This window comes from Belonocnema kinseyi, chromosome 4, assembly GCF_010883055.1.
Source record: "Belonocnema kinseyi isolate 2016_QV_RU_SX_M_011 chromosome 4, B_treatae_v1, whole genome shotgun sequence".
Classification (NCBI taxonomy): domain Eukaryota; kingdom Metazoa; phylum Arthropoda; class Insecta; order Hymenoptera; family Cynipidae; genus Belonocnema; species Belonocnema kinseyi.
In genome coordinates, this window is record NC_046660.1 from 88,737,436 (window position 1) to 88,761,402 (window position 23,967).

The 23,967-nt window shown below is 30.7% G+C and overlaps 2 protein-coding genes across 8 annotated transcripts in view; one reads left to right on the forward strand and one right to left on the reverse strand.

The window, feature by feature from the left end:
• LOC117171720 (transmembrane protein 42) overlaps positions 1-9,801 on the reverse strand; it is a 26,883-nt gene extending 17,082 nt beyond the window's left edge. The window contains exons 1-3 of one of the 4 annotated variants that reach the window (XM_033359281.1): positions 9,734-9,801; positions 8,092-8,355; positions 5,414-5,560 (exon numbers count right to left, since the gene is read on the reverse strand). In XM_033359281.1, the coding sequence (XP_033215172.1) occupies positions 5,414-5,560; positions 8,092-8,199 (255 nt within the window). In that variant the 5' untranslated portion in view covers positions 8,200-8,355; positions 9,734-9,801. Of the gene's footprint in view, positions 1-5,413; positions 5,561-8,091; positions 8,356-8,837; positions 9,185-9,441; positions 9,466-9,512; positions 9,606-9,733 lie in introns of those variants that run through there. The other 3 variants (XM_033359279.1, XM_033359280.1, XM_033359277.1) reach the window with 3 other exon arrangements.
• Positions 9,277-23,967, forward strand: part of LOC117171718 (protein phosphatase 1 regulatory subunit 16A) — a 42,161-nt gene continuing 27,470 nt past the window's right edge. For all 4 annotated transcript variants that reach the window (XM_033359272.1, XM_033359273.1, XM_033359274.1 and 1 more), the window contains exons 1-8: positions 9,277-9,401; positions 14,154-14,417; positions 16,229-16,531; positions 18,230-18,372; positions 18,451-18,576; positions 18,647-18,722; positions 18,807-19,024; positions 20,540-20,717. In XM_033359272.1, the coding sequence (XP_033215163.1) occupies positions 14,189-14,417; positions 16,229-16,531; positions 18,230-18,372; positions 18,451-18,576; positions 18,647-18,722; positions 18,807-19,024; positions 20,540-20,717 (1,273 nt within the window). In that variant the 5' untranslated portion in view covers positions 9,277-9,401; positions 14,154-14,188. The remainder of the gene's footprint in view (positions 9,402-14,153; positions 14,418-16,228; positions 16,532-18,229; positions 18,373-18,450; positions 18,577-18,646; positions 18,723-18,806; positions 19,025-20,539; positions 20,718-23,967) is intronic.

Genomic DNA, 23,967 nt, shown 5'->3' on the forward strand with positions numbered 1-23,967 from the left:
TAAGATGATAAAAAAGGAAAGGGTGCCAAAGTATTTAGAAAAGGGATGGGGAGAGAGAAGGTGGACCAGAATAGCAAGATTTAGACTGGGAAACGAGGTAAGGGAGGGGATATACAGGGAAAACGAAGAGAAAAAAAAGTGTAGAATATGTGAATGAGAGGAGGAAACATGGGAGCATGTATGGGAAGGATGTAGGAGAGGAATGGAAGATAAAGGAAGCCGGCAAGAAAATGTGGTTAAGATTCTAGGGTAAGATGGATTAGGAGAAGAATGGATGAAGGAGTTGGAGGGTGCTAGAGGAGCGAATGAGGGAGAATGAAAGAATGCACGTGAAAAAGGTAAATGGAGGTATAAAAAAGTGAAAGAAAAAGGAAACGGAAGTCGCTTAGATTAGAAGCGTGAAAATTGTAAGTAATGGTAAAGTAAAAGTTAAGTAGACTAAGATGCGCTTGCGTTCTCATGCTCTCTTTCTCTCGCTTGCACTCTCGCTTTCGTTCACTCGCTCATTCTCTTGCTAATAAGTCCTAAATTGCGCTATCGCAGGAAATAGAAATAAGGAACTAGATATAAGACTTTATGTAAATAGTTGTAAATAATTGTATATATAGAAAAGATAAGATTGTAAAAAATATAGATTTAAACGGAAAGATTGTAAGGAATGGAAGTAATGTAAACCCTTAGGGCACACTTTATGAATAAAGAAGAAATATAGTAACATATTTGTTTATAAATGTTTGACAAATTTTTCAAATAATTTGTGAGATTTTTTATTTTTCTTGTCCCAGAAAAATTGAAATATTTTTTATTTTTTAATCGATTGAACGTTCCAAATTGAATGATTAAAAATTTAAAGTATTTAAATGTTACTTATTTCTATAAAATGATCTAAAACACCAGGTCTATAAGAGGATAAAATTAAAATGAGAAAAAAATTTTCATTAATCCTTATTTTCTACAAAAAAATTGTTCCCAAATTATTATCTAGAAAAAACTTTTAATTTCAAAGCTCTGGAAGTTATAGTTCCTGTATTTTTTTAAAGTAAAAAAATTGCGGTCAAGGTATGAATTCACGGTCATTTCCCTTTTTATTGTAGGTCTCTGCAAATTTCCGGTCACCTTGCAAGATATTGTAAAGCTATTTTCTATTCTCCAAGGATAAAAAAAAATTAGTTAGCGTAATAATTGTAAACACTTTTTTCTAACGGATACTCAATTTAAATAGGTTTTATTTACAAAGCCAGTCCCGCTAAAAAAAATTTTCGGTACCGGTAAAATGAAAATTACCGGGACCGACAACTTTTTTTTTACCGGTACCGACCATTTTTTTATCGGTTTTTTTAAAAAGCAAATTTTAAGGATAGGGTCTAGACTGCGGGAAAAAGATATAAAAAAATTAATTCTTTTTAAATGTGTTTAATGCTACTGTTCGATTCTCAATATCGGCCATCCTGCTAGTTTGTTTCTCAGACAAAAAATCTTTGGAAAATGTTTTTTCTGTGAATAGTCACAGGGGTGCCTCCCTCCACGAGACGTTGGAAAGGGGTAGGGGTTTGACCAACATTATTTCTGTAACCAGTCACAGTAGTGTCTTCCAGCCCCCTTCCCTACGAGATGTTAAAGAAAAGTTAGAGAAATTTGCATTCCATGAATTCTATAAATTCCTTAAATTCCACGAATTTCTTAAACAGCATGAATTTTTTAAATTGCATGAATTGCTTGAATTCTTTGAATTGCATGAATTCCCTTATTTCCATGAATTCCACGAATTCAATGAATGAGCGCGATCAGCCGCTACTTAGATAGAAATATGCTTTTAAAAAAAATTGTCGATACCGGTAATTTTTTTGTAACGGTACCGAAAAATTTTTTTTACCGGTACCGACAATCCCCCATATCCTTCTTACGCAAGACTTAATAATTTTTACTTAATATATATTTAAAATATACTAATGGAAAAAATTAAAGGGTCAAACAAATTTTCCGAATTTTTAGTGATTTTTCAGAATGCTGTATCTCAGTGAAAAAATGTCTTATTCACAGAGACATCGAACTTTAAATAACAAAAATACCCTTTTGGATTTGATCGACGATATCTCAGCACCCAATGGTCGCACAGAAAATTTAAGGGCAGTTCTGAATATTGGAATAAATTTCCTACAAGATTCTGTTACGATCTTGTATCTCTGCTCGATTTTCGTGCGAACTGTATACCTAAAAAACAGTTTTTTCAAAGCTGCTCTTTTTCTTCAGTAAAAAAAAAATTGTATTGCGTTTTGATTTTTCATCATGTCAAGGCTTCACTTGTCAGAGCTTGAAGTTGGTCGTTTAGCGAATTTTTTTTCATTTAACCATGATTAGGACATGTTCAAACGCAAAAAACATGACCCTTTAATTTCTTCAAAAGTTTGACTGTTTGCAACAAGGAAACGTTTTGTTAGATCGAAATGTAACTTCGCAGGGTTTTTGGGGGGTTTTTCAACTGTAAAAGGCACACTCAACATTATTCATTTCATAAAGATTTGAGATTAAGCCGCTGATGTTCTGAAAAACGATAAATTATCCTTTTTTCCTGTTTTTTTTCAAATTTATGTCATAGATAAAAAGACATTTTTTTATCCAAGATCGTGGCAGAATCTTGAACAAATTTATTACAGTTTTTAGAATCGCCCTTAAATTTTCTGTGCACCCATTGCACATATGTTACTTTTTTGATTAATGCAACAAAATTTGCTTGAATCGGTGTCGCCACCTACAGCATTCTGAACCATTGGGAATTGAATTTAAAGCTGTTACAAAGACATTAGACTACCGCATCTATTGTTTCTGTCCTCTGTATTAAGTTTGTCCTACAGTCGTATTATAGCATTTTTAACAAAAATCTAGAATTTTTCAATACTTATTAGTTATTTGGTAGCGAATGCTCGCATCAGAATCTGATAAAAATTATGCTCACAAACCATCATATCTCACCTATTTTTTCCTGCTGAACACGATTCTGTGGTCAGATTGAAGATTTAACGGTTTTAGGTCTAGATTTCACAGAATTTTAAGAGATTTCGAGATATTTCAAAAGAAGTCACGGGATTTCAAAAGATTTTAAAGGATTTTAAGAGATACCGAGGTATTTTCACGAACTTTGAAGGTCCTCAGGGGATTTTAATGGGATTTCAAAGGATTTTCAAAGTTTTCAAACGATTTTAAGAGATGTCAGAGGGGTTTCGATGATTTCACGGGATTTCAAAGGATTTCAAGAGATTCCGAAACATTTCGAAAGAAGTCACGGGATTTCAAAAGATTTGGAGGATTTTAAGAGATACCGAAGTTATTTCACGAATTTTTAAGGTTGTCAGGGGATTTTATTGGGATTTCAAAGATTTGAAGGGATTTCGAAGAATTTCAAAGGATTTCAAAGGATTTCAAAGGATTGCAAAGGAGTTATAAGGTTTTCAAAAGATTTTAAGAAATTGTACAGGGGTTTCAATGATTTAACGGGGTTTCAAAGGATTTCAAGATATTTCGAAATATTTCAAAAGAAGTCACGGGATTTTATAGAGTTTCAAGAGATGCCATAGTATTTTCATGAACTTTGAAGGATCCCAGGAGATTTTAATGGGATTTCAAATATTTTAAGGAACTTCAAAAGATTTTAAGGGGTTTCAACGATCTTACGGGATTTAAAATGATTTTATGAGATTTATAAATATTTCATAAGAATTAACTAAATTCCAAAGGAGTTTTAAGGATTTCAAGAGAAACGGAAGTATTTTCACGAATTTTGAAGAATCCCAGGGGGGTTTATTGGGATTTCAAAGATTTTAAGAAATTTGAAGAAGTTTCGAAAAATTTCGAAGCATTTACGAAGGTTTTAAATAATTTTGTAAGATTTGAAGGTGGTTTCGATGTTTTTATGGGATTTCAATGGATTTCAAGCTTTTTTGAAATGTTTCAAAAGTCAAGGATTCTAAAATTATTTTCAGGAATGTTAAAAGTAATTAATGTATTTTCCCGAATTCTGAAGAATCTCAGGGGGTTTTAATGGGATTGCAAATATTTTAAGGAATTTGAAGGTATTTCGAAAGATTTCACGAGATTTTAAAGAATTTTAAGAAACTTCAAAAGACATACTACATAATGTTTTGTTTCAATTATGAAAACCGATTCGATGTGAAGTTCTCATGAAATCAAAAAAATCTCGACAACCAAAGTGGAAAATTGATATTCTGACGATGTGCGAAATTCATGTTTTTTACTAAAATGTTTCTTTGCGTGGGCAATCTGAAATGGTGCTCTATTAAGATCGTTGGGAAATTGTTATAAAGGGAATTTAAGACATTTACTTATTTGATATGAAAAATTACATAATAAACTAGCTGTGAATTCCATCTCGGGTGTTTTCACTTCGTATTTACAATTTTATAGTGCTAATTTAATGAGCACTTTGCTTCCTTATTATGATTAATTGGCAAAAAGTATATTTGCTTCGAGGAAGTGAAAAGAAAAAATACAAATAGGGCAATTGAAACGTAGTAAACAAATTTTTTTATTTTCTTGTATGAACTTTGAATTATGTTAATAAGAAAATCTTTTTTTTTTGCAAAATAGATTTTCCAAATAAAAAAAATCGTATCGAAGCAAGCTAAATTTTTCACTCTTACATCAAATTTGAATTATGTTTACAAACAAGCTTCAACTACAAAAATCCGATTTTTCAAATATTATAAATGACCATAATTTCCTTACGCTTCTTCTTGCATCAACTTTGAATTATGTATGTAAATAAGAAAATTTTTACTATAACAAAAAAAAAAGATTTTTTTTAAACTACAGATGGATATAACTTCTTTACTCTATAATTAAATGTATTGCTACTATAGGTCAATCGATTTGTCTCGAATTAAGGAATATTTTAATTAGTGCATAAACTTTGAATTATGTTAATAAAAAAAATTTGGTCACACAGAAAGCCATTTTTTTAATTTCATAGAGTGCTAAAAAAGGGTCATGAATATTTTGACAAATCATTCGGTCAGTTTTGAGATATTAGTAGTAAAAATAAGTTCTTCAATTTCATAAATTTACTTGCAATCGTCTTCAGGTTATCGTGTTTAAAAAAGGTGATACACACATGCGCACATACATCCGGACAATTATTTAGAACATTGTATTAGACCCCCTCCCCTTAAGTAAGGGTTCGTCCGTAAGATTTTCGGGACCCTCTCACACTAGAAAAGCCTACAGTAATTAATGGACAGTAATTGATGGAAATAATTATAGACAATGAAGTTAATAATAGCTGTCTTTGGGTCAAATTACGACGATGACGACAGAGCTTGGTGCTGGTAAATAAGGCGATTCGTAATTATCAGATGACAGGAGATGTGTCTCATCATAAACTGTAAATATTTTAACTTACCGAACAAAAATAGTTTGTGGCTGCGCTCGCAACAGTTGCTGGTAACGAAGATCCGCTTCCTTGCAAAGCCTTAACAAAATAAGTACAGCCAGCCGTGTTACTTCCAATCATTAGTCCCAGAAAACAAATTTTTGGCACCAAGTGATCCTAAAAATATCATTTGTGAATATTTAGTAAACCTTTACTAATTCAAAGAATAAAGATAACTTGAAATATGAAAATTAAAAGGATTATAAATTGAAAACTTTAATATATGATGAACAAACAAATAAAGCCTGAATAGTTGAACGATTTTAAGTATGTTTTAGGTGTACGGTCAAGTTCAAAATTATCTAATCTTATCAAATTAACAAAGAGAGACCGGTTGATTATTGCAAAAAGTTTTAAAAGAGAAACTCAAGCATAAATAATAAAATATTTGAGGTCATGATTCTGTATTTAAATGTAGTTATTTGTATATTTATGTGTGTCTACTAAAATCCTGGAAAAAAATTCCCTGATAAATCCAAGTTTATTGTAAATGATGATTTTCCAGTCTTTGTGAATATCTTAAAATATAAAAACTGTACTATTTAAATATAATTATTGTTGCCACTGTTTTTCCATTTCTTGTCATTTTATATTTCCTGAAATTATTTAATTTTGCAGGCTTTGACAAATTATATTACAAGATATGTGAGAAAAGGGAAAATAGGGCCATTTTTTGGTGAAAATATTTCTAAAATTTCAAGTAAGAATATTGCATTTTTTAATAAAAATATTAATTTTAGGCCAAAAAGGACAATATCCCAAATTTTCCAGATATATAAAAATTCCCTCGGTTTTCCAGGTGACCAGAAACCCTGGATTTAGAAATAATGCTTTAACTTAATATCAGTTAGTTACTTTTTGAATTAAATAATTTCCTAAATAATGTTATCAACTACTTTTTAATTATGTCCACGCTAAGGTTTCTTTTCTAACATTGTTTTGCAATAATTAATGGGACCTTTTTGATAATTTTATCAGTTAAATTTAAGATTGAGTAATTTTGAATTGACGGAACACATAAAACATCCTTAAATGGAAAAAGATGAAAATCGTGTAAATTCAAATTTAAGGTAGTTTTCGTGCCAAAAATCAGCTCTCTGAAAAGAAAAAGTTTTTTATTATTTAAAAATTTGAAATGAAATTCTGAGCCATGTTTTATGAAAGAAATCAATATATTTTTGGTGAAAAAAAGTTTGAAACTTACGAAAAATAATTATTTGACAAAAGTCAATGACTTATTTTTTCAGGGAAAACATTCCCTACTCTTTAGAAGAAGATTGCAATGGATTTAGTTGCAATAAAATTTAATTTGGATTTTAAAGACATTTTTAAAGACATTTTAAAGACATTTTTTTAAGACATTTTTTTGTAAGAGAAAAGCCTGCCTCCATCTTTCATTTGTTTTTTACTGTGTATGTAAGTTAATTAACAATCCTAATTAATTACATCGAGTAACATCAATCATATGTTGAAAGAATTTTGTAAACTCTAAAATGACTACTTAATTTTTGTATTGCATTTTATTTTGTACGGAAAAATGCTAAGAGCACTAGCACAAAATTAGTCTGTAACTTACAATTTTAATTCAATTTTAATATTTTTGTTTTAAATTAAAAATTAAAATTGTTCTACTTAAAAATTAAAAATACTTCGAGACTTCATTTTTTAATTGATGAAATAATTAATATCAATTCATATGTAATAAAAAATAATATTACACAATTTTTTAACACAAAGATGTTGTTTGTTATATTTAATTAAATAAATTTTATAACAGAAAATAGATTTTCCTCAATTCTCAAACAACAGATTTCGTTTTTTCAACTGAATTAATTTTAAATAACATGGAAAATCCTTATGATACTTTACCAACGAACAATAAATTATCATTTTATAAGCAATTTTATAAAGAAAATCATAATTTGAATACTAAATTATGTGTTTAAAATTTATTTCGGATTTTTTTTTTTTAAGTAATATACTTCCAAGTATATAACGATACATACGTTGCGATCACACCCAGTTTACCCAACATAAAAAATGCAACTTTGATGGGTTTATTAAATTCTTGTGAATTTATTTAACTCATGCATGATAAATTTGTTGAGTATTAATATAATAAATAATAATTTAATTAATTATTAATTAATCATTCGGTAGAGCATGTGTACGGCAACCCAACGTGCAATACTGTACGTCGGGTTGTAGCGTAACGGGTTTATTCGCGAGGTCCGCTAGGGACAGCAGGTGAATTTTTTGGTTTTTTGTGTATTTTAAAGTGATTTTTTTCTTCTTGCACTCACTTTTTATATTTATTTATTGGAATAAACGTTAAAAAACAATTACAATTTCAAAATTATAAAAAAATGGAAAAACGAGAGGTGGATACCCAGGTACCCCGACGTGTGAAGATTAATTGTTGATATTGAGGATTAATTGTTGATATAAAAGTAAAAAAATGTAATGTTGTAATCTTCTGAATATAATTAATTGCAAAGAGTTATTCACTGATATCATGATATTATACATAAATATAAGTAATTATTAGACTAAAATTCATAAAATCCACTTTCACAAATCTTACATTTTTTTAAATATCAGTTGGCACCCTGTGAATCGTTTAAAATTTGAATTTTCCCGCTACTTACCAACGGCATCACGTCGAAGTTCCCTGCGACCTTGCCAAATAAACTACCGGTTGTCGCTAAAATTCCGGCAACAACAGCCAAGTGTATGTTCGATTTGCTCCCCTCCATGTGAACTTTTTTTTATCACAAAAACTCGTTTGATAAAGAAAAGCCAAAATTTACGAATCGTACTAAATTAAGGACACGTTTACGGTCACTGAACTTCTGATTACACTGTGGTCCTTCCTGTTTAGATCCACCGTAATTCGTAAATGCGGGTTAAATCTGCAATTTTTGAGAAATTGAACTGACGAGGGTGCGCATATCTAGTTGTGTGAAAGTAAACGACCTCGTAAAGCCCAGGGGCCGTAATTTCTGAGTCAAAGTTTAAAAACTCGCGTGTTGTAATGCGACAATACTCGGAAAGGATAAGGTATAATACTATTTGTCGGAATGCTAACTAATCGGCATTCGAACATGCGCGAATGTCAAAAAGTGCCAATCAGTGCCCCGCAAAAACGATTTAAAAAGGCGCTGCACGAGCAATTGTCAGATTCGTCAACGGATACATATATGAATCACAACAAATCATCCATCAGATATAACCTCAAACTTATCAGACTTCATTAATTGTTCTTCATTTATCAGTGTGACAAATACTCTAGAAATAAACTTGAGGTTTGTTTAAACGCATTCGGCACTGTCACGTGGATAGAAAGTTGTAAAGCGAGTTAAAGCGACAAATTTAGTGAGAAAAAAAACGGGACCTGTCTGCCTCCAGCGCCGTTCGAAAGGTTCGAAACTTGAGGTCTTGAGGATTGAGGTTGGAAAGGTAAAAGGTTACTGCGAATCTATTATCTTTTGTGGACAGAATTTTATTGAGGTGTGACGTGTGCGCGAGTGTATTTTCTTTTGTCAATTGATAATGTTGGATCGAGAAGGAAAAACGACAAGTGTAATTTGGAAAATGGTGAGTGAAGGGTGGCGTGTTAGAGCCTACAGGTAGTTTTCTTTGAGGTGGTTTAAAAATGGCGACGGACAGGTAGACGTTCGACGTTGCGCGCTGGCATTTCGGAGCCTCTCGATGCATTTTTCACGTTCGAAATTTCCTGGGACGAGACTGCGGTCGTCGACGTCGTTCGCGAATCCGACCGGAGACGATGCCACGAATTCGAGGGCACAATCTTGCTAGGAGGTGAGATTTTCAGCTTTGACGTTACCCTGACCTGGCAACATTCCGGTGCTCCTTAGCGTGAAAAAAGGACAAGAGCAAGCCGACAGAACCCGTATTTCACTAAAGGACATGTGCGAGAAATTCCATCAGTTCTGATGTAAGTACGTCGTTATCTACTTGATTTATCTTCGATTTACCTTCCTTCCACGGTGCCACGATGTCACCTTCGCACTTGCTTATTTATTCAGAAATTAATCTTTGTTTTTACCTTTCTGACGAAAAGTCACAAGATATTTTATCGGAGTTTTAAAAGATGATTGAAAACTAGGATTTTAATAAAACTTTTTATAAGATTTCGTTTGGAAGTGACTGCAATTTTGAAGGTAATAAATTCAGTTATCTTTCAATCGTTCTGGAATACTTTGTTGAATTAAGCAACTGGAACGTTGGATTATTTCAAGTGTTTTGGATGGTTGGTGGTTTACTTACTTTTAGGGATGGTACGAAATACAAGGGATCGTGTGAGGATACATGTATGTAGATTTTAATTTCAATTACTATTTTAAAAGAGTGGCACTCCGGCTTTGTAGAGGAAATGACAATGTTGTAGTAAATTTATTTTAAAAGACATAACTGTGGATTTCTAAAACTCAAAAAATTATGGATTAATTTATAATTAAAGATTTCGAAACTTGAAAGTTATATAATTGTCTCGAATAACAAAAGTATTTTGCTTCAAAGTTTGCAAATTTACCTATGGAATTTCACATTTGAATGATTCAGTTCGAATATCTTTAAATTTACCGTTTAGATTTGAAGTTTTGAAGCCCTTTTAATTAAAAAGTTTTCAATGTTGAATGTGAAGCAATTGCGAGCCAACCTTTGATTTTAAAAAGTTTTTATTCATAATATTGCAATTTGAATATTTTATTATAATTTTTTTGTCAAAACCTATTCCTTTTGAAATTTTCTATCAGTTTAAAAAAATTTCAAAATTAAAGGTCTTTTATTCTGAACTATTTTGCACTTGACTTTACACTTGAATTCTTTGTATTTGTAATGGTCTTTAATTCATTGTTGTCAAAATTCGAAGCTTTTACATAATTTTTATTATTTGGGTCCTTATAAGTTTAAATGCGTATCACCTTAAAATTGAGTATCAGTTTTTCGAAGTTTATGAGAGATACTATTTTCTATTTTAAAGAATCAAAAAGTTTGGAAACATTCAAATTTGAATGTTTTGTTATATAAATTTGAAATCTCAGAGGTTAATATTAAGTTACCATTTAACATATTGAAAGAAATATTTACCATTGAATAATTTAATTTATCAAGATTAAAATTCATCGTTTGTTTAAAATTTCATGTGAATATAGATTTAGGATAGCTTAAGTATGCGATATTTCCTAAACTTAATGATAATATTGAATATTAAGAACAATATCTATATAAATTATTTGCCGATGCAAGAATGTTCCATAAAAATACATCTTTCTAGAGATAGAACGTATTTTTAATTCCATAATCTTGCGCGTATCTCGGGAAAACTTCGCGAATTTCATTTAACCCGAGGAAATCCCGGGTATTTTATTTGCGATCGGAAATTTTGTCTACTTAACCCTCATCACTTACACCTCTGAAAAAAGACAGATATTACTTGCATTGGTCAAATTGACCCCAGCTGACTTTGAAACGTTGTCATACTGATTGTCCACATGGTTTCAACTTGGAAAAAATCACAGACGCTATTTAATATATACAAATTAGATTCTGATTGTTTTTTTAAATGCAAATTATTTGGAGGCGTGTACAAAAATTCTCAAAATTTAAAAGTTAAAAAAAACTTAATTTTTCTTTAAAAAATTCATAACTTCCACAATTTGTATTATTTATAGCTACAATTTGTTTTGGGTACTCTTCTAATATCGTGTATCAATAAGAAAATTCGTACAGGTAAGTCTGATTCAAAAAGTATAATTATTTTGAAGATCGTATGAGGTATATTTAGAGAGAAAAAACGTCTGATAATAAATTCAATATTTTGATATATTTTTATTCGACAGGGTACTTAGGCTCAACAGTAGTATGTTGACCGTTTAGTAGACACCTATAACTCTTACCAGATGTTGGCACAGGTCATAATTTAAAAGCGCTCCTATAAAAATTTTAGTCCGAAGTTGAGGTCGGGGTCATTCTGACCCCATGTAAGTGATGCGGGTTAATCTTATTGTTATTTATGGATTTTGATGATTGCAAAAGAAAAGAAGTCTAGCACAGTAAACATTTTGAACCGCCAATGCAAAAATTTTGGAAAATTTCGAAGACATCTCATCTGAAGGAAGATAATTATAAAAATCAAATGAACATATATTTTAATTAAATTCGATACAAACTTCATGATAACGTATTTTACATATTTTCTAAAATTATTTTTTATAGCAGAAAATATATTGAAATTGTTTTCATAATTTGCTTAAAACTTTTAACGTATGGCATCATGCAAACAAACATTTTCACAATAATGGTGATACGTTTGTGCGATTATATAGAAATTTACTTTTAAAATGATCCCAAAGATAATAACAAATTTTTATTATATTAGATTTTATTAAAATGTTAAGAAAGCATTGAAATTTGCACTATTTTTTAAGTTTCTCCTTAAACCATTGGCTCGTTTTATAGATTATCCCGATAGCCTTCAAAATATTTAAAATACATCATTGTAAATATCATATAATTAAAATTAAAAGAACTTCAGGAATCATCGATAAACAAGTGATGTCATACTCATGATCGGCAATTTAGTTTTGATTAATATTTATCACTTCAATTTGTGATAAATAAATGCTTTCGTCACGTGAGCGCACTATGGTAGACCGGGAACTTTATTGACCGGGAAAAACTCGGAAATTTAATTAAAACCCGAGAATTTAATTTGAAAACCGGAAATTTACTTCTGATCAAAAAAAATTAAGTTTTCATTATTTTAATAATTTTGGTTAATTTATAAAAGGGATTTCTACTTCATCTACTCTGCCCTACAACGGAAAAACATAGTTAAGCGTCTTTTTTTTCGAAAAATGTGTTTTTTATATAAGTGAAATCGTTAAAGCAAGCTGCGTCTAACTATCTTAGGTAACATTATGATTTTTAATTATTTATAATAAAAAATGAATGTTTAAAATAGCAAATATTGAGTGAATTGACCAAATCCAATATAAAAATGTATGGAAAGTACTTTGCGGTGCCTGACATTTGTAAGAGAAGGGGAATTCGTCACGAAATTCAAGCGAAGTATATAAGCAAAGTACTTTGCGAGTCTTTTGTCTGGCAAAAGTGGCTGAGCACGCTGCTTGGTACAAAATCGAAACTACGCCTGTGCCAGCACGTGCTCTGCGTAAAGTCTAAAATTCTAAAGGTTTCGAGTCGAGCAAAGATGTCCAAGCGCAGAAATGTGCAAGCGACATCGGTTAAATTCAGCATGCAATGCATGGCGTTTGCGGATTTCTCTTGTTATATCGCAAGCGACTTGCGTACTTCTTAGCTGGGATTTGATTCCAGAAAAATCCGCAAGTACATTTTTTAATAGAAATTGTTTAAATAATCAATTTTCTCGTGAAAAATCAGAAAGATCACATGCGTTTGACAAAAAAGAGGTACTTGCATTAATGAAAATGTGCTGCTATACTAAAGTTCTAAGCGCAATTGATGTTTTTTAAATATCTCCGTTCAACTAAGAGAGCACTTACATAACTTTTTTGTTTTGGCGGCAGTAATTATAATTTTGATGTTGATAAAAAGAATGTAAAAGAATCCTTGGTCCAAGTGAGAATTTAGAAATTCCCTCTTCCAAATTTTAGATCAAGAAATTACTCCAAGTTGAAAATTCATCAGTTTGGTTGAAAATTAATTCCTTTAACTCGAAAACTGAATTTCCATTTTTGGCTGAAAATTGATAATTTCTTGTTCAAAATTCAACAATTTTAATGAAAAATGTTATTTTTAAATCAAAAATTTAACTCTTTCGTTTAAAATCCACATTTTTGGTTAAAAAACAATTTTTTGTAGAAAATTACCTTTTTCTTTGCAAGTTAATATTCTGGTTACAAAATTCTTCTCTTCAGTTAAGAATTTAATTATTTATTATTTTAATTGTACATTCATCTTCTAGGTTTGAAATAACATTACTTGTTTGAAAGTTAAGTTCTTTGTTTCTTTTCCGGTTGAAAATAATTATTTATTTGGACTGAAAATATAGTTATTATTCCAGTCAAATATTTCATAATTTTAGTAAAAACTTCATCTCTTTCCTTGTAAATTAATTTTTTTACTTAAAAGTTAAATATATAATTTTTGGTTGAAAAAATATCTTTTTCAGTTCAAAATTCATGTTTTTTGGTAGAAATAAACTTCTTGGTTGAAAATTCATCTCATTGGTCAAAAATTCAAGTATTCTAGTTGAAAAATTCATAATTTTAGTTGAAAATGGATCTTCCTAGTTTAAACTTCAGCTATTCCAGTTTTAATTAACGATTTATCTTTTTTAGTACACATTAATTTTTTGCTTTTGAAAATTCTACTATTTCAATATAAGATTCATTGTTTTAGTTTAAAACTTATCTTGTTGTTTTAAAATTCAACTAATCCAGTTGAAGGTTCATTATTTTAATTCAAAATTCATCCCTTAGGTTGAAAATTTTAATATTTTCTTGAAAGCCTATTATTTTTTGTTAAAAATTCATAATATTAGTGCAAAATTTTAATATTTATTTGAAAATAATTTTGTATGCAATAAATCAATTTTTGTATAAATATTGGTTATCTAGTTCTGTATTAGGATTCTTCAATTTAGAATATCGAATCGCTTCTATGATTTATGACTAAACTAGTTTGTACTTTTACCCAACAGGTAAATACAGTTGCAAGCACAATAAATACATAACCATGGAACACGCAGACCTAGTTGCAGAGATGGTGCACGTGGAGAGGCTGACGACGCAGGAGAGGTTACATCTCGCTCGTCATCGGCGTCTTCAACAGCTCAAAGTTTGGCGGCAGCGTGAAAAAGAATGGCTTCGCCACCAGACTCGACACACGAGTAACAAACGGCACATCTTTTTCAATGATAGTGTCATGCTACTAGAAGCTGCAGCCAGAAATGATATAGACGAGGGTAAGAGCCAACAGAACAAAAATGTTACCTAATTCTACTTTTTGTCACGATCATAGGGTGATTTTTTTCGTTCTCAAAGGATAGCCTTTTTACAAAAATACGGTATAATACAAAATATTAAGGAATAATAAATTTTTCCCTTGACCTTCATTTCCATTACTTGCTTCGCTAGTTAATACTTAAAAAAAGGTCCAAACTAAACGTACAACAATAATAAACTCGTAATACAAGGTGAATTGGCAGATTAATATTATTTTTATTTTACTACCAGCTTTCTGGAAAGTCGTTGCATAAATAGTAAACATAAAACAATCATATCTGTATATAAAATAGGTTTCAGACTTTAGTACTCGTAAGTAAACATTCTTATTGATAATAGGAAAATACAAACCTCTGTATGTAAATCGATCTGTTCATACTATCAAGTCTTAACAAAATACTTTCTTTTAGGATGGTATTGAAGATAAAGCCGAAATTGCTGATAAATAATAGATAAGGAATAATAAAAATTGATGCAATTTTACAACTGTAAAACAACAAATAGTTACAGTTATCGTTCCTTTTTTTTTTGTATAAAATTCATGAAGTTATGAAAAATTTCCTCAAAAAGTATTCCCTGAAAATAAGGATACCTAATTGAAATGAATTGGAAATTTTGAAGTGACGATTCGCAATTGAAAACAATGAGAAAGATTCCTTGGGTATTTATTTCAACTGCAACCAATTTCATATTTAAAAAATAAATATAGCATTACACTGAAAAAGCATGAAAGTAACAAAATCTTTCAAAAATCTCGAACACTTGCTTTGCTTTGGTATATAATAATTCGATATGATAACTAAACATTCTGCATACATTTGAAATTAGATGTTCAGGAAATATGAAGAAATCACTGCATGTTCATTATTTCTAGGTAAAATAAATTAATTCTGAAATTAAAACATATTTGCCAATGCCAATTAAAAAACATGTAAAAAATGCACTCACGAACGAATTTTTTATAGCGAATTATCAATTGGACAGTCAATAAAATTTAATTGCGTTTCGCGAAAGATGTCAATTGATGATTTCAATTTCGCGATTGCAGTCAATTGATTTCAATTGCATCGTTTTTCAGGGACAGAAACAAAAAATTCATCTTTTTGGAATTTTCGATTGCCTAGGACACGAAAATATAACCTGTACGTTGAAGCTCATCTTTTAATTTCCTGGGCGGTTATTTTCTATGTTATATTTGTATCTACTATCAGAGTGGCTGCAAAACTTGTTTTTAAAATTCCGTGACACTTCCGCGACTAATTTCTTATTTTCCCTGGCCACTACTATTTAAAGAACAAAACTCTAATCGTCTAGAATTTTTTTCTATAGATTTTTCTATTTGAAATCCTATAAAATGCCTCACTACTCGTGAATAAATAAAATACCTTGAAATCTTATATGCCATTTAAAATTATATCTTTCGAAATTCTAGGAAATTCTTTACCTTAAAATATTTTAAACACTTTCAAATTCCTTAAAATTATTTAAATCAATAAAAAATTTCTTGGAATCTTTGAAGATTAAAAAATTTTTCAGATTATTGAAATCTATTAAAAATTTATTATAATATTTGAAAATGCCCTATAATATTTAAATAGAATTCAAGATAATTTAGAAATATGTATAAACCTGAATTAAATAATGATTAATCTATGAGTTAATTTTTGTAAGAACTGCAACTAAAGTAATTTGAGAAAAAAGTGACTAATAGTGATTGTGCGTTTGTGATCATGAAAGAATTCTGAGTTTAAATGGGTGTTTATCTGTACAGTTCGGAGGCTCTTAAAAAAAGGCGTAAATCCAGACTCAACGAACGAAGATGGTTTGACAGCACTTCATCAATGCTGCATAGATGATAACGAGGAAATGATGAAACTTCTGGTAGAGTTTGGTGCTAACGTAAATGCAGAAGATAGCGAAAAATGGACACCTTTGCATGCGGCTGCAACTTGTGGTCACCTTCATCTCGTTAGATACCTGATCGCTAAAGGTGCGAATCTTCTCGCTGTCAATGCTGATGGCAATATGCCTTACGACATCTGCGAAGATGAGAAGACCTTGGACTGTATAGAAGGTAAATTGAACTTTTAGTTTTTAAAATGGTTGATATATTCCCACACTTTTTTAATCCTCTTCAAGGAGGAACATGCGACGAGTAAAATAAAAAATTACCAATATGATACCATTACCGTGATCACCGTGATTTTGTCGCGCCAGGGAAAATTTCAATAATTATAATCAATCGAATTTATATTTGCTTTTGCTGCAATGAAAAATCTGATGTTATTTTTTTTAGACAAATGAACATAATACGTAATTAGAACCGTAATACACATAATATTGCGGATTATAGGCCCTCTTTAAGACCCCCCGGCTCACCCTGTAAAAAATCGTAACCAAATATGTACCCCTCCCTCTTACCGTAAGTAATTTTTAGTTCCCAAAAATGTTTTGCAAGTTATTGCTAGTAGAATTTGGCAGTGTCCGAGAACTTTATTTTCAAAATTACCTGATTTTTCCTTGACTAATTTTTAATTTTCCTTGATCGTTAATATTCAAATGCCAGCATTTTACTCTCAAAATACTTTTAACATCGAATTTTTATAAATTAAATAAAACAGTATTTCAAATAAAAAATTTAAATTTTCAGATTTATTTATTTATTTTAAACCAAAAACAGAAATGTCTTTTCTACTATAAAAGATGAATTTTCAACAAAATACTTGATTTTTCAGTCATGAAATAAATTAAAGTTAAAATTGTTGAGCCTTCAAGCCAAAAGACGAAGATTCGATACAAAAATAGCATTTTCAAACACGAAATATGACTTCAGAAAAAAATGAATTTTCAGTTAAAAAATAAATTTTAAACCCAAAAAAAGCTTTTTCACTCAGAAGTGAAATTTTCAACCAAAGGCATAAGCATTCAATCAAAAAAATTAACTTTTAACAATGTAGTTTAACTTTTACCTAAGTAGTTAAATTTTCACTTTAAAAATATTAATTTTCAACTGAATTGTTAAACTTTCTACCAAAGAGATGAAATTTTGAACTGAAAATATAAATCTTCAACAAGAAATGATTTAAAAAAAAGTGATTCAACCAAAGTTTTCAACAAAAATAGTTAAATACTTAAGCAAAGAAGAATATTTTTAACCACAAAGTTGCATCTTCATTGAAACAAATTTTATTTCTACTAAAACAGATGTTTCTTAAATTTTTCAATTTTATTTTTCAGTTCATTTTTCAATACAAAAATACGAATTTCAAACAAGAAGTAAAATTTTTAGGAAATAGTTCAATTTTCAACAAAAACAGTTGAAATCCAAGAAAGATGCAATATTTCTACTAAAATAGATGAACTTTTAATTCAAAAAGACAAATGTTCAGAACATTTTTCATGAAAAACAGATTTCAATTGATTTATCAGCAACACAATATGAATGTTAAACAAAACAGTTGAGTTTGCAACCAAAATAGATGTTTTTTTAAGAAAATTGTTAAATTTTTAACCAAATAATAAAATTTATCACTAAAAAAATAATCTTCAGGAGAATTTTTTTTCACTAATTTTAAAAAACTGCGTACATGAGTGACTGACCATCTCCCCCCTACCATAAGAAATAGTAACAGAATGTCGCGACCCCCCCCCCTTCCCTTGAGCTGTTACGTAATTTAAGTACGGTCCGTAATCTTCTCAACTCCTTTTTGCATTATGATCTCAAAGTGCCGTAGGTTCCTCTTTAATAATATACCTTTTTTTATCTTTCTAGGAGAAATGGCGAGAAGAGGAGTCACCCAGGAACTCATAGATGATACAAGGGCATCGACAGAAGTACAGATGCTGCGGGATTTACAAAAAATTGGAACTGTTGGAGGTGACTTGGAATTTAAAGACCACCAGGGTGCCACACCTGTATGTCCTATTTCATTTTAATTTCTAAATTATATTTTTCACTCTCGATTCTCGATTAAACTATTGTCATTTCTGCAGCTTCACATAGCAGCAGCCAACGGTTACTTGAGAGTAGTCGAATTTCTCCTTGACCAGCACGTATCAACAGACATAGAGGATAACGATAAATGGCAACCTGTTCACGCAGCTGCTTGTTGGGGTCATGTGAGTTAAATCAAATTAAAGAAATTTCAAGTTTATTTAAAAGATACATAAATGCTCTTTTTCATTTCAGTTAGAAGTTCTAGAATTGTTGGTGCAGAATGGAGCCGACCTAAACGCGAAGAATAAACACGAAGAAACGCCTGCTGGTAAAATTTCCTTCAATTGCAAGGATCTTCGAATTTTCCGTCAGCTTCTGGACTATAAATTAGTTGTTTGTTTTCTTTTTGCAGATATTTGCGAAGATCCTGAAATTAGGGAACGAATCGTGGAATTGAAAACGGAGCAGGAAAGCAAACGACTTCGCGAGGCACAAGGCCGGCGAATACGAAGATCGCAAAGTATAAATACTCGCACGCAAAGCGTTCGGCGGACATCCATCAGGGATAAAGTTTTAACGACGAAGAAAGATGCTCAAGAGGAAGCTCGACTAAGAATACAAGCTCAGCAGGTAAAATTTAACATTTCTTAAGAGGGTCTCTACCTTTTCCAGTGACAAAAAAAAAGCGATTTTTTATGGAGACAGGTTTATTTATTTCGTTACCAATGTTTTAACATTCAATTATCACATTTCAAGAAGCTACGATAATTTTTTCGTGATAAAGAGGCATAAATAAGCGCGTTACAGCCAGTTTACGAGTGATTAAAAAAAAGAAGCGTTTTGCGGTGAGTAAAAGTGCTTAAGTCTGGCTCATCTGAAATAAAAAAAATCCTACGCTATTCGTTAGTAGACAGTTTTTGCCTGGGATTGAACGAAACTAAATGTAAAAATATTGATTTTTCACGAAATGGCGGACTTTTGAAGGCAAAAGTCAATTTTGCGATAAAAAAAAGGTCTCCTCTTTTTACCATAAGAAAAATTTAAAATATCCCCATAAGTAATGCTCCAAACTTTATGAAATTTTCAGAGAATACTTTTGAACAGGGATTCGAACGAAATTAAGGGGCATTTTTGAATATTTGCCAATTATTTCGATAAATTGAAAAGAATTTGGCTAAAAACTAAGCTTAGTCTAAAAAATTATAAAAACAGAATGAGCCTACGAAGGCACAATGTCAAAATTATGTGTTAATCGCATTTTATATAAAAAAAAAGAACGAAAAGGAACGTAACGAAACTTTGTTTACGTTCCTTTTTGTTTCTTTCCACATAAAACTTTTACGAAACAGAAATTTGACAATGAGCCTCTGTAGCTGCATTATTTTTTAGTGACTTTTCATACTTGGCATTATTTTCAGGTAAATTATATGGAATTTTAATAAATAATTGGAAAATATCTGAAAATGCCTCTTAATTTCGTTCAAATCCCTGCTTTTGAAACGTTATAATTAAAGAAAATGTAACTGAAAAATCAATGTTTCAAAACCCAAAACGGTGGTAGAGACCCCAAACGAAATTAACAGAAACAGCAACTAGTATATTCGACGTATGTACGGCTCAGTGCTCACCCTCGAAGCCCCTTCACTTTAAATGTTATATCTCCGTAAATAATGCTCGGGTCTTTGTAACATTTTCAGAGAATACTTTTGAAATGTTATACTTTTAGAAAATGTAATAAAAAAATCGATTTTTCAAAACCCAAAAAGGTAGCGAGTGGGTCTCGTGACCAGACAGCTACCTTACCGAAACATTTTTTATTTTTTAACTTATTTTCATTCAAAGTTCCACATTGAGTTGAAAATTTGGGATATTAAATATAGATATAAAAAAGAAAGGTGGGTCTGCTCCTAAAATATCATAATTATGAAAAAAGTTTTTTCTGCAAATAATGTTTTTTGGTGCTTTTTTCATAGTTATTAAAATTTAGGACCACACATTTAGGAAATAAAAAAAAGTGTCGGTAGGGTAGGAATATGGTCATGTGACCCACTCAAAACATGACCATAAAGCTTATATTACTTCTTTGTCTATATCTTCTTGGTTTTTGTTGTTTTCATTGTCCGTTTGTTATATTTTGTTTAACAGACATACGTGTCAATATCCGCGCCTAAAACGAATACGCCAGCTACAGAAACTAACGGTGGGACGACAGAAGGTGCAGGTGACGATACCGATTCGACAGCCCTCGCACCAGCTGTTCGCAAAGGCCCCGAAGGAAAGGATAATGACTCCTTTCTACACGAGGATGTCGATAAAGACTCAGGTACATTCCGAGGCTTTATTTGCTTGCATTGGTTGTGGTTTAGAACGTTTTTATGTGGTGATTGGTAGCTTTCTGTGAAAGTTTTAGTAGCCAAATTTGCCGTATTGACTATATGGCACAATATGTCGAAAGCTTGCAGATTCTTTGACGGTGTTGGAACATAAAATGTAAACAGATCTTTTCCATATTTCCTGGAAGTTCCAAAAGTATTAAGCATTTCTAGTCATATAAATACTTAAAAATAGATAATATAGGGTTTCGAACGGGTGGCAGAAAGTGCTGGTAACATAGTTCTCCATGTGAAAACACCCTTTTTGATTTGGCATGCCATTTGAGAAGGGAGGCTTTCACGCGAAAAGTATTTTACCCGAATTTTCGGCCAACTGCTCTAAGATTCTTTAACAGAATTGAGTATGCAATATCTTTGGGTCTTCTCAAGTCTGGTTTTACCGTCAGGCGGGCGAATCTAGATTCAATATATTAAAAATATTCGGGAGTAAGTATATGTATCGACTATCGATTCACTGCGTTGTAGAAAATTCCAATCTGTAAATACATTCTTGGATGCAAAAAATTAGCTATCGATCATTTACCTGTTCTTTTTTATTCCATTTCTGCGTGCCGTCGATAAAATGATTCTGAGGTCAGTTTTTTATGTGACTTTCCTATTTCTTTAAACTTTATTAAATCTCAGCCAACTTATTCATTGTTCATTGTCTTTTTGCTACATTAACTGACTTCGCATAAGTTTACAGCAAACGCACTTCAACATGGCTCTTCTTATAAACATTATCTTCACCATAGGGTACAACTATGTAGTATTAGGCCTTTGTAAATCTCTATTTTTCAGTAGTAAATTTTTGAATAGTCAACAACTTTAAATATCATATCTTAAATTAATTTTTAAAAACAAGTTCAATGATACTTTCAATGTATTTAGAAAGGCCTAATGAACCGAAATTGATAGAGTAGCACTTTTTACTCATTACAAATTCTCCTACATTTGTTTCTATAAATCTCTCTACGATATTTGAGGCGTGTTTAATAATTCTAGTTACGCTAGAGTTGCTAAAAACGCTTTTTATGACCAATAAATTATCGGGGTATACTTTAAGATATTAGATAACTTTGTGAAAAATTAGAAGTCACACGTCGGTCACGTTTTGTAAATTGTTTCAACTGGGTTTGAGTACTAAAGGGGCTTTTCGTATTCGTAGAGTTAGTTTGGAACGTTTTACAAATATACAATTACAAATTTTATCTTCAAAGCCTCTCGCATTCACCTTTTGTATGATGTAGATTCTCGGCCAGTTTTTGTAACATTTTCTATACTCACTTATTTAGAAAAATCTGAGCTAGGGTCTTGTGAAGTCCAATTAATCAGTTTTAAAAACATATTCAGACTATCTAAGCATACCCTGCATTGTATGGCTTATAGTTTTTGTCTTATTTATTCGATCAAGCATCCTCTACTGCATCGTTCTTTTTTAAACAATAAAGACTTGGTACTTACAATTCGCCACCTTCTCATGCACTTCAGTAACTTTTCGGTTTTAAACAAAGCTACAAAGTTTGATCTTTTTATGCATATGATGTATCTCGTAGGAAAAAAGGTTTACTCTCTCTCTCTCTCTCTCTCTCTCTCTCTCTCTTGAAAATGTATATCGACATTGGGGTAATTGAGTGATTATTAGCATTTTTTACATTGAACTAAGTTTTGAGCAAGTTTTTTACAATCTGCATTACTCAGCTAAAAATAGATTTTTGTAGAAGTCGAAATATAAGTTATAATGACAGGGTAGCCACTTAACCGGAAAAGGACAGTAATTTTTGTTTATCGGAAATGTTTTTAATTCTTAGTTTTAGTAGAAACATTGACCCAATCAATTTAAATGTCACTTGATATCATATGCAATAACGCGAGATTGAACGAGTTCAATCCAATTTAAATTCTTCATAGTTAAATCGATTTAAATTGAGGACGCTCAAAATTTAATAATTTCAGTTTGATACTTTATAAGTTGGACAATTTGAAAGCATTCGTTCAAGTATTGCGTAAAACTAGTAGCGTTTGAAATTGAGTAATTTTTTATTTAATCTTACTAAATTATAAGTATACAAGTTTATTTTAAATTGAAAGGGATATATATGTGCATTAAGAATGTGACTAATGTTCTTTTGCATTCGCAAAAATTCAAAAGAATTCGATAAAATGTATAAGAATTCCAGGTGATTTAAACAAAATCAGGATAAATTCATAAGATTTCAAAACAATTGAAGTTACATTAAAAGGTATTCAAACGAATTGGAAAACCTTTTTTTTAATTGCAGTAAAATCGGAGTGTATTTAAAGGAATTTAAGAGAAATCAGAAGAATCCGAGGAAATTCATAAAAATTGAGGACGAATAAAAAAAAATGTAAGTGAATTGGGAACAATTCAAATATATGAAAAAGTTAATTGAATTCAGTTAATTAGGAATCAGTTTAGAAAATTTCAAGGGAATACAAAGGAGTTGGATGAAATTGAATAATTTTTTATTTAATCTTGCCAAATTATAATGATAAAATTTTACTTTAAATTAAAAGGGACAATTTTAAATAGAAAGTGTTCAAATTAAAAGAGGTATTAGATTGGAAAATTCGAGATTGTCTTAATTTTTAAAGCTTGGAATGTACAATATTGAACATTTGACATTCAAATTGTTCACATTCGTAAGGTTTTTGGGTGGGAAAGGGTCGATTTCTTACGTAAGCTATATCTTTCTATTTTAATTTATATAGAATCGAGTTACACCATTCCTGAAATCTAGCGTACGTCGATCACGAAATCTCCTGGAATCCCTGGAAATCTTTACAATACTTTGAAATTCAGTAAATTGTTTTGAAAATCTTTTTAATTCTTTACATTTTTTAAATAATGTGAAAATTCTTTGAAGACCTTTGAATTCGATGAACATCATACTTAATATCTTGAAACCCATTTAAAACGATTAAATATAAATATAAATAATTAAATTAATTAAAATTAATTAAATATAAATCAAAATCCCTTATATACGGCTTAAAATATATTAAAATCTGTTAGAAGCCATTAAAAACCTTGGGATCATGAAAAATCCGTTCAAATCCTGTAAAATACTTTGCAAATCTCTTTAACCCTTAAACGGCCAAAACGCCACTACCGGTACACTGCTTTTCAACGGCCAATAACTAAGACTATTCGACACTAGAAAAAATTGAGACACATAT